The 16,233-nt window shown below is 42.8% G+C and overlaps 1 protein-coding gene across 8 annotated transcripts in view; it reads left to right on the top strand.

The window, feature by feature from the left end:
• LOC143207109 (cell adhesion molecule Dscam2) overlaps positions 1-16,233 on the top strand; it is a 252,777-nt gene that overhangs the window by 172,962 nt on the left and 63,582 nt on the right. For 6 of the 8 annotated variants that reach the window (XM_076420195.1, XM_076420198.1, XM_076420199.1 and 3 more), the window contains exon 11: positions 4,858-5,259. The exons of 1 other annotated variant lie outside the window; for it this stretch is intronic. In XM_076420195.1, coding sequence (XP_076276310.1) covers positions 4,858-5,259 — 402 coding nt within the window. Of the gene's footprint in view, positions 1-4,857; positions 5,260-12,102; positions 12,457-16,233 lie in introns of all 8 variants that reach the window. One more of the 8 variants, XM_076420197.1, reaches the window with a different exon arrangement.

A 16,233-nucleotide genomic window follows, 5' to 3' on the forward strand; every position in this document is an offset into this window, starting at 1 on the left:
AGATATCCGTGCGTTTGACAACACTCGCGAACGAACCCACGCACCAGAGCACAGCATTTCACTGCATCGCTCAAGCATCCGTCCTTGCACGCGCTCGCCTAAACTGCTCTGTATATTGTATTCCATACATGTGTACTCTTGTACAGAAAAATTCATGTCGCGGCGAGGTCACGGCCCCATCCGTAAGATACGGGGCGAATGCACGTGTACACAGGACGAGGCACGCGGGTCTGCTACGTTTAATCGCGTATATGTATTTCGACCTTTGACTCGCTTTCTGAACAGAGTCAAAGAGTTATCCTCTCGATGATACTATGACACGGGAAGGAGGCGATATCAAACGTTTCCTAGATATTTATTCGATGTTTATTTGTCGAGTGGGTGCTCGATGGATTTTAACTGTCGCTCTCCGCTGTGTACTCTCTGCGCTCGAGTCAATATTTGAAATATGGAAATTATTATAGGATCCCCGCCTGTTGAAGCAACCACTTCATTTCGAGTCTCTGATTCTAGTGGATTTTTATGGCAGCGAGGTTGTACGAATTTCTGGTTAGAGTTTCGCCAAGTAATCTGTGCCAGGTGTCCAGACATCTAAGTTTGTTGATTATCGATTAAATTAACGGTTAAAATGTGATACAACTCATGAAACTTTGAAGAAAATAACTTCGAGAAGTAATAATATTCTTTTCTACATATTTGCGTTTCATGATTGTTGGATGTAGAGATTGTTAGACCACTAAAAAGTTGAATTATTTACTATCTTAAAATATCTTGAAAACATGTTCCTACAGGGTTCATTACGAAGTTCGAAATATTAACTATGCTACAATCGATTTTACAGTGTCGTGCGTCACACAAATATATTAAACATCATGCTGCGTAATCACGCGTATGGTCATTTCGGCGAACATAATGAAGCTATTTTCAATTTGAATTCATGTGACGCCAATTGTGGACCTAACCAAAAGCACGCGCAACGATCGTAATGAAAATCGAATGGCTATTTAAATTCAAAATGTATTAAGTAAGTGCAGTAAAGGAAAATTTATAAAATTGTACTTCCCGCCCTTTTTGTTGTTGTTAGGAGACTATAAAAGTTAGAATAAACTATATTATGGCAGGGTTGTGGTACAAATTTTGTACAATTTTGTACAATCGCTAAATCTTTAACCCTTAACAGTTGATGGGTGACTGAAAGTTACCATTATTAAATATGTTGGAATCTACAGTAGTGGACAAAAGTTTAAGGACGCTCTAAGATAGACGATAGCTATTTTAATACTGTACTATACGATTTGAACTTTTCTGGGAAGCTAGAGAAATTAGTTTACTACAGAATGTGAAAAGAAATTTTTTCAAAAATTGCAATTGATCTATATCAATTTCATATCCATAAAATGAAAAAAATCATATATTGGGTTGTCGGGAAAGTCATGACGTATTTTTGGGTAATTTTCAATCAATAATGTATTGGCCAATCCGTCATGATTTTCCCAATACAATGCAATTATTGTAGGTCGAAAGAAATTTTTAATTTTTAAAACTATTCAATTTTCGAGTTAAAATAGCTCCTACTGCGAAAGGTTAATGAAACATGAGCGAAGACGTTAGTAAATTTGTTGTTATTGAACGGCACGCTAACTTTAAATGGATTAATGAACGATTATTGAATCAATAAGATAAAATATTTTCATCGAATATTTTATTTTCTCTCACCGGGTTTGTCTACTTCGGTACGCATCGGAGCACAGCAGAGACAGTTTCAACAATGCCACTCATAAGACGAGTCATCTCCAAGTTAAAGCACCGGCACTCGCCGACCAAGTGGTTCGACACGTTCTAAAGACGAGCGACCCCCGTACTCGAGGCCTTGTGCACGCACTTGTACATAAACACGCTGTTGTCGAAGCATCGATATTCTATTACGTGACACAGTCGCCGTTTCTTTCCGCGCTGTGTGCACTTCACTCGACGCTGTGTTCTCACCGCGATAGAACGCGCCTAGCATCCCGATTTTATCGACGATCCGGGTATAATCGAAGGGCAGAAAACGAACGTCGAGCGTTTCCGCTGCACGCCGTGACCGAATTATGCTCGCTTCACAGCGGTTTTATCAATGCGATGCCAACCAATTGTATTCCTTCTCACTCGAAAATAGCACGTGAAAATTTCACGACGTCCCGCGTGTCAGTCGATTGGTTTTACCTTTGATTCGTAAAAGTTTATCGGCGTACCGTTCATCGATTTTTTCTCCGCTACAAATTTCATTGTTGACTCTGGTGTATCGTACGCGCAATTCTTTAACCCTGTGCAGTCTTGCAAAGATAACACATACTACACAGTTTTTTTGTTGGACGATATGTGAGCTAAACTTCACCTCCAAGAAATTTTTTAACTTTTTCTTATGTAATCCTGTAGATTTTGGCGAGAAAATGCCGAAAATCCAAGTTCAGCGATTTTCAGCGTTTTTAAATGGCAAGGGTGCCCAATTAGAAAGAAAGATTGTCTTAAACGATGAAGAAGGATTAACAATGCCGAGCTCAACGGACCCTTTTAGCAAAATTTTCCTAGAAAAGCAATGTTAAGTCGATCGATCGAGTTTCCTGTAGCAGCAAAATTTCCGTACACCATTGCAACGGCGCGGCACGGCGCGCGTCGATCGATCATGTTCTATCCGGGAGAAAGAAGGATAATGAACGCTGCACAAGTCTATCGTTTTTCTATTGCCGGGAAGATACTCGTGGAAGGTAATCGATGTTATCTGGATCGATCGTTTATCCATTCGTGGGAGAATATTCGTGGAAATTGATCGACGCGATGTGCTTGCTCATCGTTGGTGGGAATTAATTGCGAAAGCTTGTCGTTAGAGCGGAAGCGAAATGCTTAACGAAAAAATGGGGAATGGTTTGGCCGCCGCAGCGAGTTCATTAATGCGGTCCGAGCGCGAGCGAAGGGGAAGTTTTTTTCGCGAAATTTTCGCGGCACTAGAGAGCGAGCTCGGCCATGGGAAAAGTGAAAACCAATTCGACAAAAAATTTTATGCCAGGCACCGACCGTAGTTTTAATATCAATCGGCGCTCGTCGCTCGTAACAGTGGTTTATCACTCGGCGGATCAAGAAACGAAAGTGACGCGTTACGAGCCCGTTACAATCATCCCCTGTTTCGCATGTGGAACACTCAAGAGCGGAGAAACGTGAATTAAGTGGAACGAATATGATTACCAGAGGGAACACGTTCGCGAATTACGTTTAAACGGTTCGCATGTCCGTGCGCTCTTTGATTGGCGTTGCCGCTCGGCGAGCATAATTCCGAAAGAGATTTTCTGGCTTTCAGTCACGCGAATTTTCATCCCATTATAAAATTTCCAATTATTTATCATCGTCCATATAATTCTTATTTATCGTAAATTTTCATATTAGAACGACAAGTTCTATGATCTATAAACCTTTCACAGTGTGGAATGCCTTTTCATGTGTAATCCGGAAAGCGGGAGGAATTTGATATCCAGCGAAAACATGCATTCTGTTTTCATGCGGAACGACAATGCCACGAAACACAATGCATACGTTTCGTGTACAAAATCATTCCAACAGGAAATTCTGGAATTGATAAAAAAAAAGTGACGCGCGATTTTTTCCAAATTTCGAGACGGGTGCAATAGCTTTGAAGAGGTTATAATTGGTGACCGTCAGTCCGTGACCAATTAAAAATGTGTAAGGAAGAGGAAGTAATAGCTTCACTCCTGACCTACTCGAAGGGCTAACATTAATTTGTGGATCTCGGCGAGGTTCACGGTTCAGCTTGAATGCCGTTGGATTTCCCTAAACAAGCACAGCTTTCGAGACAGCGTTTGCAATAGTCCGAGGAAGATTGCCGACAGACTAACTTTTCCAGTGGAGAACAAACACGGCCGTTCCAGTGAAGTCCGCAACGCGTGTCCTGTCTGTGAATCTCTGTCCGTTTACATAGAAAACCGCAATGAAGCGATACTCTTTGTATGCCGCGCATTAGAATACTCCGCGCGGCCGGTCAACGTTCCGACAAGAGGTTTTTCCCAGCGCCGCAAGAAAATACTCTTTCGGGTCACTTCAAAGCGTTGCTCCCTGGAGGCTTGAACTTGCCGCAGACCGGGGTCCGGCCGCAGAAATTTAATTAACGCGGTTGTAATTACAAGCGGCACAATATGACAGTCCTTTGACGCGGCGAATCTTTCATCAAGTGCGGCTCCGTCGATCCGACGTATCAGTACCATTGTCAATTTTCGCGAGATCACCCCGGATATTCTCGTTTTTCGGCCCGTGGAGTGTTCTAAAACTCGCTTCTCTCTCTCTCTCTTTCCCTCTCTTTCGACCAGTGCCGTTGGATTCGTATAATTTCCAAGATTAATGAAGCAGGGCCTGGACCAGCCGCGAGGCTGGGCTCGTCCTCGATTAACTCGCTTCAAACGTAGAACGTTCTCGATACCACGAAGTTTACCGCGAGAAATCTGCTGGTGGGAAATCGGGCAATGATTAATCTCGAAAATAATTATCTGACGGCACCGGTCAACGATTACGAACGTCCCTTCGACGTGCGTGCTCTGTCTCTCTCTTTCTCTAACTCTCTCTCTCTTTCTCTCTCTGTCTTCTCTCTATTTCTATTTCTGTCTCTCTGTCTGTCTGTTTGTCTCTTTCCCTTCCGATTTTCATTGTTCCTTCATGAATCTTCCGACGATGAACTCGAACCTGCCCGAAATTACCAGCCGAACACCCTTGTAACCCACCACACACCTTCCACTTACTAACCGCGATTCTCTAGCGAATCTGAACCGCTTTTGACTGGGAATGCCACCTTTTGTCTTTGTATTGTTCTTTCAGTGCCACCTAAAATCACGCCTTTCAGTTTTGCTCGCGATTTAAGCGTAGAGGACCGTACTAGCGTACAGTGCGTGGTCGTGACTGGCGATCTGCCACTGACGTTCACGTGGCTCAAAGATAACGTCCCGATAGAGACGTACAGGACGTCGCTGGATGCCCCGTCGTCCAGCTATGGCCGCGTTCAAGTGCCGGCCAGCACTGGGGACGCGATTAAGGGGCCCAAGCGGGGCCCCAAGGCCGACGGGCACGGCGATCAGTCCCCGATTACCGTCCGGCAAAATGACGCTTTTACCAGCGCCCTGAGCATTAGCACGATCGCACCCGAGCACAATGGCACGTACACCTGTCGCGTGGCCAATGGCGCTGCCACCGTCGCTCATTCTGCACTCCTTCTCGTCAACGGTAAACGCACACCGTTGGTGTACTTCTTCGTTCACGCTGCACGACGATAGAGGCAACCTCAATCCCCACAACCCTGCTCGCAATCCTAAACCACTCTAAATGTCAAATAACGTTTCCACGTTTCCGATCTACTCTCAAAACTGTTGCTCTTCGTTCACGAGAAGAAAGCACAAAATTTCACAGAGGTGGACCTCCAGGGCTCTTAACGCTAACCTAATAGGGTTCCGGAGGGAGAACGGGACAATGTTACCGAATTTTGTCCGTCGTGAAGCAATTCAGGCTATTGCGAAGTACTTGTAACGCGAAGCAGGGATATCAAATTTCTGTGCCTTCGTCTCGTGACCGAATGACACTTCGCGTCGGGAACTTTCCTTTATTTCGAGCTGCATGTTTAGCATACACGTGGAAACTTGTTCTACCCTCTACACAAAGTAGACCATCCTCTTTCTGTTGTTCTCAATCGTAGCGATCTTGGCGCATCAGCATGCCACGATACGTCGGCGGATCGCGAATCGCATCGTTTCTTGCACGTTCTCCTATATCTATAATACAATATTACTTTATTTATCCTTTAAGGAAAATCGATTGGGAATTAAATACTGTTGTATTGTGCGTATGTCAATCTTTTTATTCGAAGGAGTTGAACAGCTACCTCCATCCCAATCGATGCTCCAATCCCAACTCGCAGAAATGTCTCAGAAACGGCAACAATCGGTTTCCACGCCTGAAGATCGATCCGCGACCTTCTTATTCCCGCGGTTTCTGATTCCCAGAACGTAATAAAGATGGACCGGCGATTTTCCAGTCGGACGGATTATACGTAACCGGTGGAAAGTAGCTGATTGATCGTTCGGTAAGGAAACAGCAGTCGTTTGAGTCGACGCGGGCTGCGGTCGATCAATCAGCCTGGTCGCGTACCACGTCGCGATGATCAATTTTCCGTCGGTTCTCGGTTAAGAAGAAGCTTCCGTTTCTCCGCTAGCGAGCCGGAAGTCTTCGCCGATCGCGTGAGAACGTCGATCCGGATCGATCGAGCAGCGTGACGTGTCAATTACGCGATCCTCGATTCCCTAATCTTTCTTCGCCTCTGTCGTCGTTCGCGGGTCGAATTTCTTAAGCACCGAGTACACTGGAGATCGTCTAGGATGATTTCGAACCCGATGGTGTCCGGAGTCATTCGAAACGACCTGTTTCTGCTACATGCTAGTCCCAGATGCACGCCTGACAGCGCGTTCAGTCGGTGACAGACAAGTCACGCGCGATTCATCGGCAAAATCGTGATCCCCGCGGACTATCGTGCCTCAGCGTTTCGATTTCTTTCGGGTCTTCTTCGCCGGCTACTATCTACGAAGGCGGGACGTGCTTAACGTTGTCTCTTCGTGGATTATTAGATTTCAATTTAGATCGTCAGCCAGGATCGCGACGACGAAACGATCCGTTGGCACCACTCACGCTGTCTGTCCCCTGCTGGACGTGCTATGAATTTTCAATTCTATCTTTACTTCCGGTTTTGATCGTCCTCCGGTTTTACTCTGTCTCTTCCTATATGTCTGCCTATCTATCTCTCTTACACTCTCTCTCTAACACTTATTCTGTCTCTCTATCTGTCGCTCTTCCTTTCTCTATCTGTCGCTCTTCCTTTCTCTGTCTGTCTCTCTCCTGTTTTTCTCCGACTCTCTTTCTTCGCCTAAATCTCTCCTTCCATTTTCTCAGCTTTTACACACTGTACTATCCTGCACGCTGTTTCTCTCTTGCACGCCTAATTTGCACGCTTCGATCAGATTTACTACACGGATACCATATATGATTCTTGACACGTGTATCATACATATATATGTGTATCTATATATATGATCTCTATATGTACATGTAACGGTATATATACCATTTTGCCAGTTTTCGTACTCTACGTTTGTGCGAACGTGCTTTCTTTTAGTGTGTATCGAAGCCGACCAAGTTTGTTTCGTAGATCGTACTTTATCTGTGATATCGAAGCGCTCGATAGAATATTCATTGAAACGATATTTTGTGCTCTGTGTGAGATGGAAGATAGGAAGCGGAGACGTCTTTCGTTTTAAGTACAGCCATATCGATCTTCAGCTCTCACGGCGACAAAGGTCGTCACCGAAGTGTCAATCTGTGTGCATTCACAATTCATGAATGTTTTCAAGAAATTGTACATAGTCTCAGATAAATTTACGAAAATTAATCTGAGTATCATCATTCAAGTATTTATATTATATATACATGTATTTATAATTCATTAATAATTATAATTATAAATTCATTCATAATTCATTAATAATTATAAATTATACAATTAATGTATGTGGCTGTGATCACCTGCAAAGTGAAATCGATTTCCATTTACCAATTTAGTGAAATTGAGTCTCAAATGTATTGATTGAATTGTTGCAATCTTTAAGCATATTTCTTAAGTCCACTTTGGAGTTAGGTAATGTTTTTATATCTGGATTTTATAATATAATCTTTAGTGTTTAGATTTACTGTTACTTTGAACCGGAACTTAAACAATTCCTTTCAGCGTACGCTACGGAGGTTTTTATTATGAGGAAAGCCTAGTCTCCGCTTCTGATCCACGGTATCATCATACACGGAACACGGTTTCCTCTATTCTGTAGAATGGAGCTGGCGGATATCTGTTCGTCGCCGAAATTCCGTGGCGTCCGCCGCAAAATTAAGCTGAAATCCTCGATTAGATTGGTGCTATGGTATCGCGATCGGTAATCGCTCGATTCGGCTCGATGTCACAGTGTGAGACCGCTTCTACGTAAAGTAACCGTTCGTGACTGGTTTTAATCTTCGCACAGAGCCGTGTATGCATCGTTCAGCATTAACATATTCGAAAGTACACGTAATGTCTTTCTTTTATGATTGAGTATCGTCACACGTTTCTCCATCTCTATGGTAATTATTGCAACGATCTGGATCGTCGTCGTCGCCGGCGACGCGTTCCAGCAGTAGGAGTCCAGCTCTTTTTATCCCGTTCGAATGAACTCACCTTTGTTGCTCTCGATACACGGTTGCGGCGGGAAATTTCTTCGGCGGCGCGATTATTCACCTATCTTCCCTCCTTACAAAGCATTCGAAGCTGATCAAAACAGTTTCGACCAACTGGCTTCAACGGCCGGATGATTTCATTCGGGCCGCAACCGAATTCCGTGTTCGTATTTATGCGTTCGACGCTTAGACCATATGCATATACTTATACATAGAACTTTTTGTTTGATTATTTTACGTCGCTTCTTCAACCACTATGGTTATTAAGCAACGGGACTCGCTCTACTTCTCTTTAAATATCTCCGAAAGTAGTGCGCGGATGAAAAAAAGTATCGTACGAAAATTGCTGGTCTTTTTACGTACAATAAGATCCCATAATAAAAAATATAGGTTTCCATTTAAAAAAACAAAGTTGACCTTCAGACGACCTTGAAAACGCCACCCAAATAATCCTTGGACGCGTGTTTTACACTTTTTTAATATCTTTCATACTTTTCGAGATATTCGGCTGGAAAGTTTTCAAATGAACACCCTGTATAAACTCTAGCCAGGTTTATAAGTATACATATATGGTCTAAGGTTCGACCAATTCTATAGGAAGATCACTACCGTCTCCGAAATCCAGTTCCGGACAGAATTCTGCATGCAAAGTGGCGACCGCGATTCAATCGAAGCTCATCGGCCCGGGTTCCACTTTTAAACAGTATCTGCGAAATTGAATTAACCAGAAGTTTCTCGGCTTTGCTCGGAACACGGCCGAGGACTTTTCACTGCGGACTTCTGGGACGATGATTCGCGGCGCCGATAACCGTGCTGCCAAGAAACTTTTCCAACGCCACGTGTATCTGTGTTGTATCGTACAATCACGTTTGGACCGATTCTGACCAAGTTCTTATCACTATCACTCTGTAGACCAGTACCTTGTTTTTTTATATTATGGAGACTATGCTATGTTTCGCTCGAGATATTCTCTATGATTTTGTGTAATATCATCATGCTCATCATCATTATCATTGCCATGAAAGTTTACATCATTGGGACCGTAGTATATCGATCGCCCATGGAGCGGAATCGATGCGAGGGATCTCGGCGAGTTCGTTACTATCGACGAGCTCTATTTCCGTGCTCAATCTCTATGTGTCCCCCGTCAGAATCGTCTAAATCCGCTCGAGATCACTCGCTTCTATCCGTTCCGGCCGGCATTCTCGTTCGTTTCGGTTTTCTAATCCGCTCTTCGTCCCATAGAACCTGGTAAGTAACTCAACGACACCGGATCACACTTCCGTTCACAAGTCGCCGGACATTTGTTCACGAAATTACCACAAAATTAACTCTTTCGTCCTCAGTATGCAATGGATCTACAAATCATGCTGTACACTGTGTGCAAGCTCTATTGTTTCATTATTCCGTTTATTTACATCGTTATAGATTTATTCCTACATCTCCAATTTATTTTGTCAGCCCTAGTTCCATTGAAATTCAATTTTCCTTGTTTAAGTAATATTATCGTAGCATTCTCCGATTTGTATTCACCTCTAACAAGGTATAAAAATGATCGCTGTTGATTACATTTTTAACGATTTTTTATTGTATTTTTCACATATGCTCTTCTAATAAAGTTTTCGGCTACAGTGATTAGAATATGTATTCGTCTTTAACAATTCTCTAGAAGAAAATGAAAATTCACATTTATTGTACATATACGTTTACTTTAATGCATAAATATTAACCACAAAGGAACAGAATTTTATTTCCACTTAAAAGAAAGGAATAATATTCATATTTAACAGATTCTGACTCGACATTGTATAGCAAGAAGTTAAGGGGTTACATACCATTGAAGGGTTGAAGTTCAACAATTTCATTCACATGATTAAGTGTCCGGTGACTCATGGACGGCGGTGCATAGACGGAATTACGTATGTTTCTCCGTAATTGACAGAACCCTTCACAGGGTGAGTTTCACCTGCGTAAAAAGTAATCCGCGCGAAGGGACACGGGCAGCCGACGCGTACGGGTCCTGGCAGCGCTCCCACCTCGAGGTTTCGCTCTCGGACGCGGCAGGAGGAGCTTACTGGGCAAGTTCTCGAGCCAGTTGCCTCGTAAAGACGCATCGACCGACATTAACAGTTACTCCGGGTCATAAATGTTCATTTTCCGCGCGGCGAGGCACGTGTGTAGCTTCGGCCGAATATTTATGGCCGGCCCGCCATTTTTCACGAGCTCTAGCTTTCGAGAGGGAGCGTTTGCACCTGTCCCGTGGTGGTTGGAGGTCACGTAGAGAGGAGAGCACCGGGAGAGACTCAAAAGCCCCTGGTATTATCGAGTTTCTTCGTTCCGCGGACCCAAGCAATGGAAATGTCGCGCGTTAAAAGTGCATCGAGACTCGATCGAAGAATGACACTTGGAGAGCAAACAAGATTTCGGGCCTCTCTTTTATATTTCTCTCTCTCTCTCTCTCTCCCTCTCTCTTGCTCGGTCCCTCTACACCGGCTTCGCGAAGAGACTTCTAATTTCTAAAGCCCCGGGAAAATACGACAACCCTTCATGTCCCCAGTAATATTACTGGGAACTCCCTTTTTGTAGATCGTTTTGGACCGTTGTTGCAGCCAAGGGAAACATTAATTACGACTGCCTGCCTGTTTACGGAAACGGATTAAACTCCGCGCTGCTCCGTATCCAGACGCAGTATTTTAATGTTAATTTCAGACGTTCGAGAAGAAGATTTATTAACTCGGCGTCGTTTTCGACGCGAGCTAGCCGTTAATTTCGTTCGGCGACCGAACGGGCGCTCGTGTCCCGGCGAGTTTCTTGATTTTCACGTAATTATCCCGTGAACCGTTTTAACTCGTCGTGATTGCATCCAGGTATGGAATATTACTGTGCCATTCGACGTTCCCCCGGTTACGAGACAATAATGTCTGTGTCGCGGGACCGAGCGCCCGGCAAACCAAGCAGAAGTCTCATCGTTGAAGCAGTGTCCACTTTTGTTGCCCCGTTCTGTTACCTAAGTAATAACAAATCGAGACCGTGACGTGCTATTGCATATCGTTACTCTTTATACAGTTCTCTGAAAAATGGTAGGTGGAGAATTATAACGGATAAAATTAAAGATGATTGCTCAACTTCATTGTTACTTCGATAAGATTACGAATAACGGTGACGAGGTGCGATAACAAACGTGGACATATACTTCCCGTTATCAGAGTCTATAATCCAGTATCTACATTGTCGATTGTTCTGCTGAATAATTTATGAAGTCCTCTTTAGTATCGCTTTCGGTAAGGCTCATGCAAAGTGCTTTGTTAGAGAGGATATGCACCAGAATGAATGAGTACCGGTACCATTTGCGGTTACGGAGTCTTATGACGGAAAGTACACAGTAGTGCTCACTTAAATTTTCAATGTTTGGGATTCCTACGTCACAGCATGATCACCTTTCGCGAGATCTCTTTGAAGTACGCTTGTCCCTTCTCTTCTGGTAGTTTTATTCTCTTTTCTTGTCTACCGAGTTACGGTTTCGTTGAGCTCGAGGCGCTAAGTGGTAGGAGAAGAGTAGGGATAGGTCGTGGAAACTGAAGTGTAACAGATCTTGGAAATTGAAGTGAGCACTACTGTAGGTGTTTGGGCTGCGTGTGTGCCCTGTGATGCGAACGGAAATCTTTCCGGCCGATTTCCAGGCATTCGAGCCCTCTAGCTACCGATCCCGAGCGTAAGAGGGAACGGAAAGTGTGGTCTCTGGTCGCGATACGTGTATAGAAGAGTGTGCGGTTAGTGGACGGTAACCAGGTACATACTATTATCCACACGTCACGTTTATAGTTCCACCGCGGATCCCGCCGTTTTATTTCGAGAACGGTGTGACGGAGGGGATGAGGACACAGCTAATGTGTTCCATGAGCCAGGGTGACCGGCCGATCAACGTCACGTGGTTGATGAACAACAAACCAATTCAGGTCAGACCACCCGGTGACGGCGCATCGGCGACGTCTTCGTCGGGCGGATCCAACCCGGCCATTGCCGATACCGGGGACAACATACAGATAAGCAACTTTCCGCCCGTTTCCAGCATCCTGACGATAAATAACGTCAGCGCTAGGCACAGCGGGAACTACACCTGCCAGATCAGCAACGTCGCTGGTGTGGCCGAGTACTCGGCCAGCCTCACCGTTGCTGGTTGGTGTCTCAAATGAATAAGAACAAACGTCGACATGGTAGCTCTAAGAACCTGTGTACATAAGACCGTCTCCAGCGAAATCTATACTCGTCTGTCTCTCTCTCTCTCTGTCTTTCTCTCTCTCTCTCTCTCTCTCTCTCTCTCTCTCTCTCTCTCTTCGCGCGTGTATACGCAGATCGAGATGTCCCGCAGGAGTCTGTTCGATTGTCCTTGTCACCTTTGACCGATCAGGTAAAGTAGCAATACTATAGCATCACTTTTAAGAGATGATCAAATGAGACATCAATTTTGTGGATTGTTGGTGAACTACGCTGGACTTTTGCTTAATTATTTACACCTACTGACACCACGAAGATTAGTTTTGGACTGTAGGTGTACAGTTCGGGTCCGATGAATCAAAATTGAATTGAAAAGCGATGCTTCAATAAATACTTTTACTTGGTGACGAAGAATAATGTAATTATTGTATGTATCAGGGTTTATCGCGCTTTCTTTGCTACGATATAAATATGACAAAGCCTTTTGTAATAAAATCTTGCACTCAATCATAACTCCATTCTTTATAAATTTTTATAGCTCATATTTTTTTTCTACCTTTATATTCATAACTATTTTCATAGTTCTGTAAATATTTATTATGGAGCACATTTCAAGCATATATGTATAATTAAGAAGTCATATCTCATAGAATTTAATCTTCAATATACATACATATTAGAAAACATTTATTCGAGTATTTCTAGTTATTTAATAATATTCGTTCGATATTAATTCTCATGGTATAATCATTCGCATAATTCTCATTTATAAGAATTCGATTAGTTCAAATTTGGAGGAACACGGCAGACATTGCTCACTCTTGTAATTTGTCAACAATATAAGAGTAATGTGAATGCAGAACTCGATCTTTCAAAGGCTACGGGGACATTCGGAGCTATTTTCCAAGATATCTGGGTCTGTACACCTGTATACACACGCGCACATGTATATATGTATAAATATATATATACATATTACCGCACAGAACCAAACAGCCATGAGGGAGGATTGGAGCACAGTGTGTATTCTTACGAGAACGATTCGCGATGGTATCTCACGACTTATGTATCTGATTAAGGCCGCATTTCCTCGGATTTTTCGCGACCCCTCACCGGTAACATTCCTCGACTGCAGTAAGGTCAATGGAGAAGTATTTTGTAACCGTGATTCCGAAGATGTTGTGCAAAATATCGTGGCCAGAGGTATTTCGTAGAAGCATCTAATTGAATTGGTCCTTGAAGCTCGGTGTACAGGAGAATGCGATGAATTCTGACGACGATAGTGCAACAAGACTTCAGGAGAATGAACCTGAACAAATTCAATTTAACGAATTATTAGAGAGACATTGATATGGAAGAATTTATCACGCTTGAAGCTTTCATGAATAATTTGTCATTCGTACTTTAATAATACAAGTTGACCGTCTTTTAAATATCTTTGCTTTTATTGGTTTCAGTTTAGTCTGCGGAAGTAATGAATTTTAACTGGTACCACATTAATTATTAGTTAAGCTTCTTGTCTCTCTCGGAGTAATTCAGTTGAATCTCAAATCGTCCGAGATTAATTGTTTGTGTACCTTCTTCTCGGAGAAAACCTATTTGCCTCAGACCGTTTTCAACCCTGATGGCTGGAATTTTTGTATTCACGATTTGGAGAAAGAGGAAGGATATATTTAAGCCGAGACGACAAATGGGAATGTCATGGCAGGATACCGTGGTAAAATTAAAATTAATTTTTGAGAAAGCCATATGAACACCACGAACATAATTAATAGAAGAACCTGTCCGAGGCAGACTTTCCAGGCAGCAAATACATTTTTCAGCAAGATAATGCTATTTTGAGAAATGTGACAGTTCTGGAGCCAGACCTGTCAAGAAATGTATATACGGGAAAGCAATATAATGACGTAACATAATTAAAGTATTGTATTATTTAAAGCTGGAGCCAATTAAAACAAAAAAAAAGCTATAAGAGTATTGTATAAAACAATTCTTTAGTAGATGTTGGAGAACGAAACGCTGGTCTTTCCACATATAAATATCATGTTTATCAAATTATTTTTCCAAAACAACTCTAATTTGCTATTAGTGTTCTATATGGTCACTTTAGAAGATGTATTCAATATACAGGGTGAGTCACCTAACGTTGCCACCTCAAATATCTTTGTCGTTTTTAAAGATGCGTCAAATGTCTGAAGGTCAAAGTTGAATTGTAAAATGGGTCTCATACGACACCAAAAAAATTTTTGTTCTTATGTAATTTTTTTTTAGATATGAAGATCACCTTCATTTTTTAAACTGGAACCACCCTTTTTTAAACACCTACAATGATAGGAATTCGGTGACTATAATTATTCAAGGTCATTCAAGGTCACGGACAGAAAAAACGTATAAAACTAAAATATGGAAACAGAATACGTTTATCACCAGTGAGATTATGCTGCGATTTATTTGGAAACAGTATGTTTCCAAATGCGATTCCGCTATGTCTTACTCAATGATTGAAAGGTGTGACATGATAACAGTTTACTGTGAATGTAGACAGAATGCATTGCAGGCCTGATTGCTTTATGAAGAAAGGTACCCTGTGCGAAATACTCCTTCTAGGATGACTTTTACTAATATCTACAAGTTATTTAGAAATACTGGAATTGTAGATGTAAGAAAGCGTAAACGAAAGAATCCCATGACTACTGAAGACAATGAAATTACTATCTTAGCAGCTATAGCTGTCAATCCACATGTGAGTACCAGAGATATTACCCGAGAAGCATGCATGAGCCGAAGTAACGTAATACGAGTTCTGATCCGACATAAATTTCATCAGTTTCACATATCGCTACATCAGTAATTCATCAGGTTTTTTCTGTCCGTAACCTTGAATGACCTTGAATAATTATAGTCACTGAATTCGTAATGAAAAGGACTATCATTGTAGGTGTTTAAAAAAGGGTGCTTCCATTTAGAAAAATGAAGGTGACCTTGATATCTGTGAACAAATAAGATGAAAACAAAAATTTTTTGGTATCATGTAAGCCCCACTGAACCATTCAACTTTGTCCTTCAGACATTTGACGTATCTTTAAAAACAACGAAGCTATTTGAGGTGGCCCTCACCCTGTATGGGGTTTGTAAACTGTACATTTTTTTCTTGTACGCAACCAGAAGAGAAAATGCAAACTATTTAATCTGTGGCAAGAAGTTGAAAAAGAAATTCTGAAGACAATCCAAACTAGCCAAGAGACGGTGACATTATATCCGAGTGCTACGCGAACCAAATATTCCGCAATATGGGGTGATTCAACGGTCAAATCTCTCATAAACATAACAATGTCTCCGCGAAACGAAGATAGCTGGTTCGAGGAAACGGTCGGTTCCAGGTTTCGGAACTTTCCTCGCAGATGTTCCTGGTCGTTCTTCGAGGGGGCGGAAAACTGGCGCTTGGCTCGCAATTACAGTTTTCCAACTAGAGGCTTCCCGTGCATGCACCGAGACTTCCGCCGGCTAAGCACGGAACGATGAACACGTTTTTTCAACGAGCACATTCTCCAACTCGAATGCTCATTTCCGGCAACGACGGTCGCCTCCCACTGTTCCATCGAACGGCATTATAAGCCTAGCTATTCCCCTGGAACGAGAGGACCACCCCGAGAGTAGGGGTGGAAGTTAGGGGAGGCTGGAAGTTTCCCCTATAAACGAGGGACCCGGGGTTGTCGCGGGTATCTGCCGCGCAGGGAA

Source organism: Lasioglossum baleicum, chromosome 3, assembly GCF_051020765.1.
Source record: "Lasioglossum baleicum chromosome 3, iyLasBale1, whole genome shotgun sequence".
Lineage (NCBI taxonomy): Eukaryota > Metazoa > Arthropoda > Insecta > Hymenoptera > Halictidae > Lasioglossum > Lasioglossum baleicum.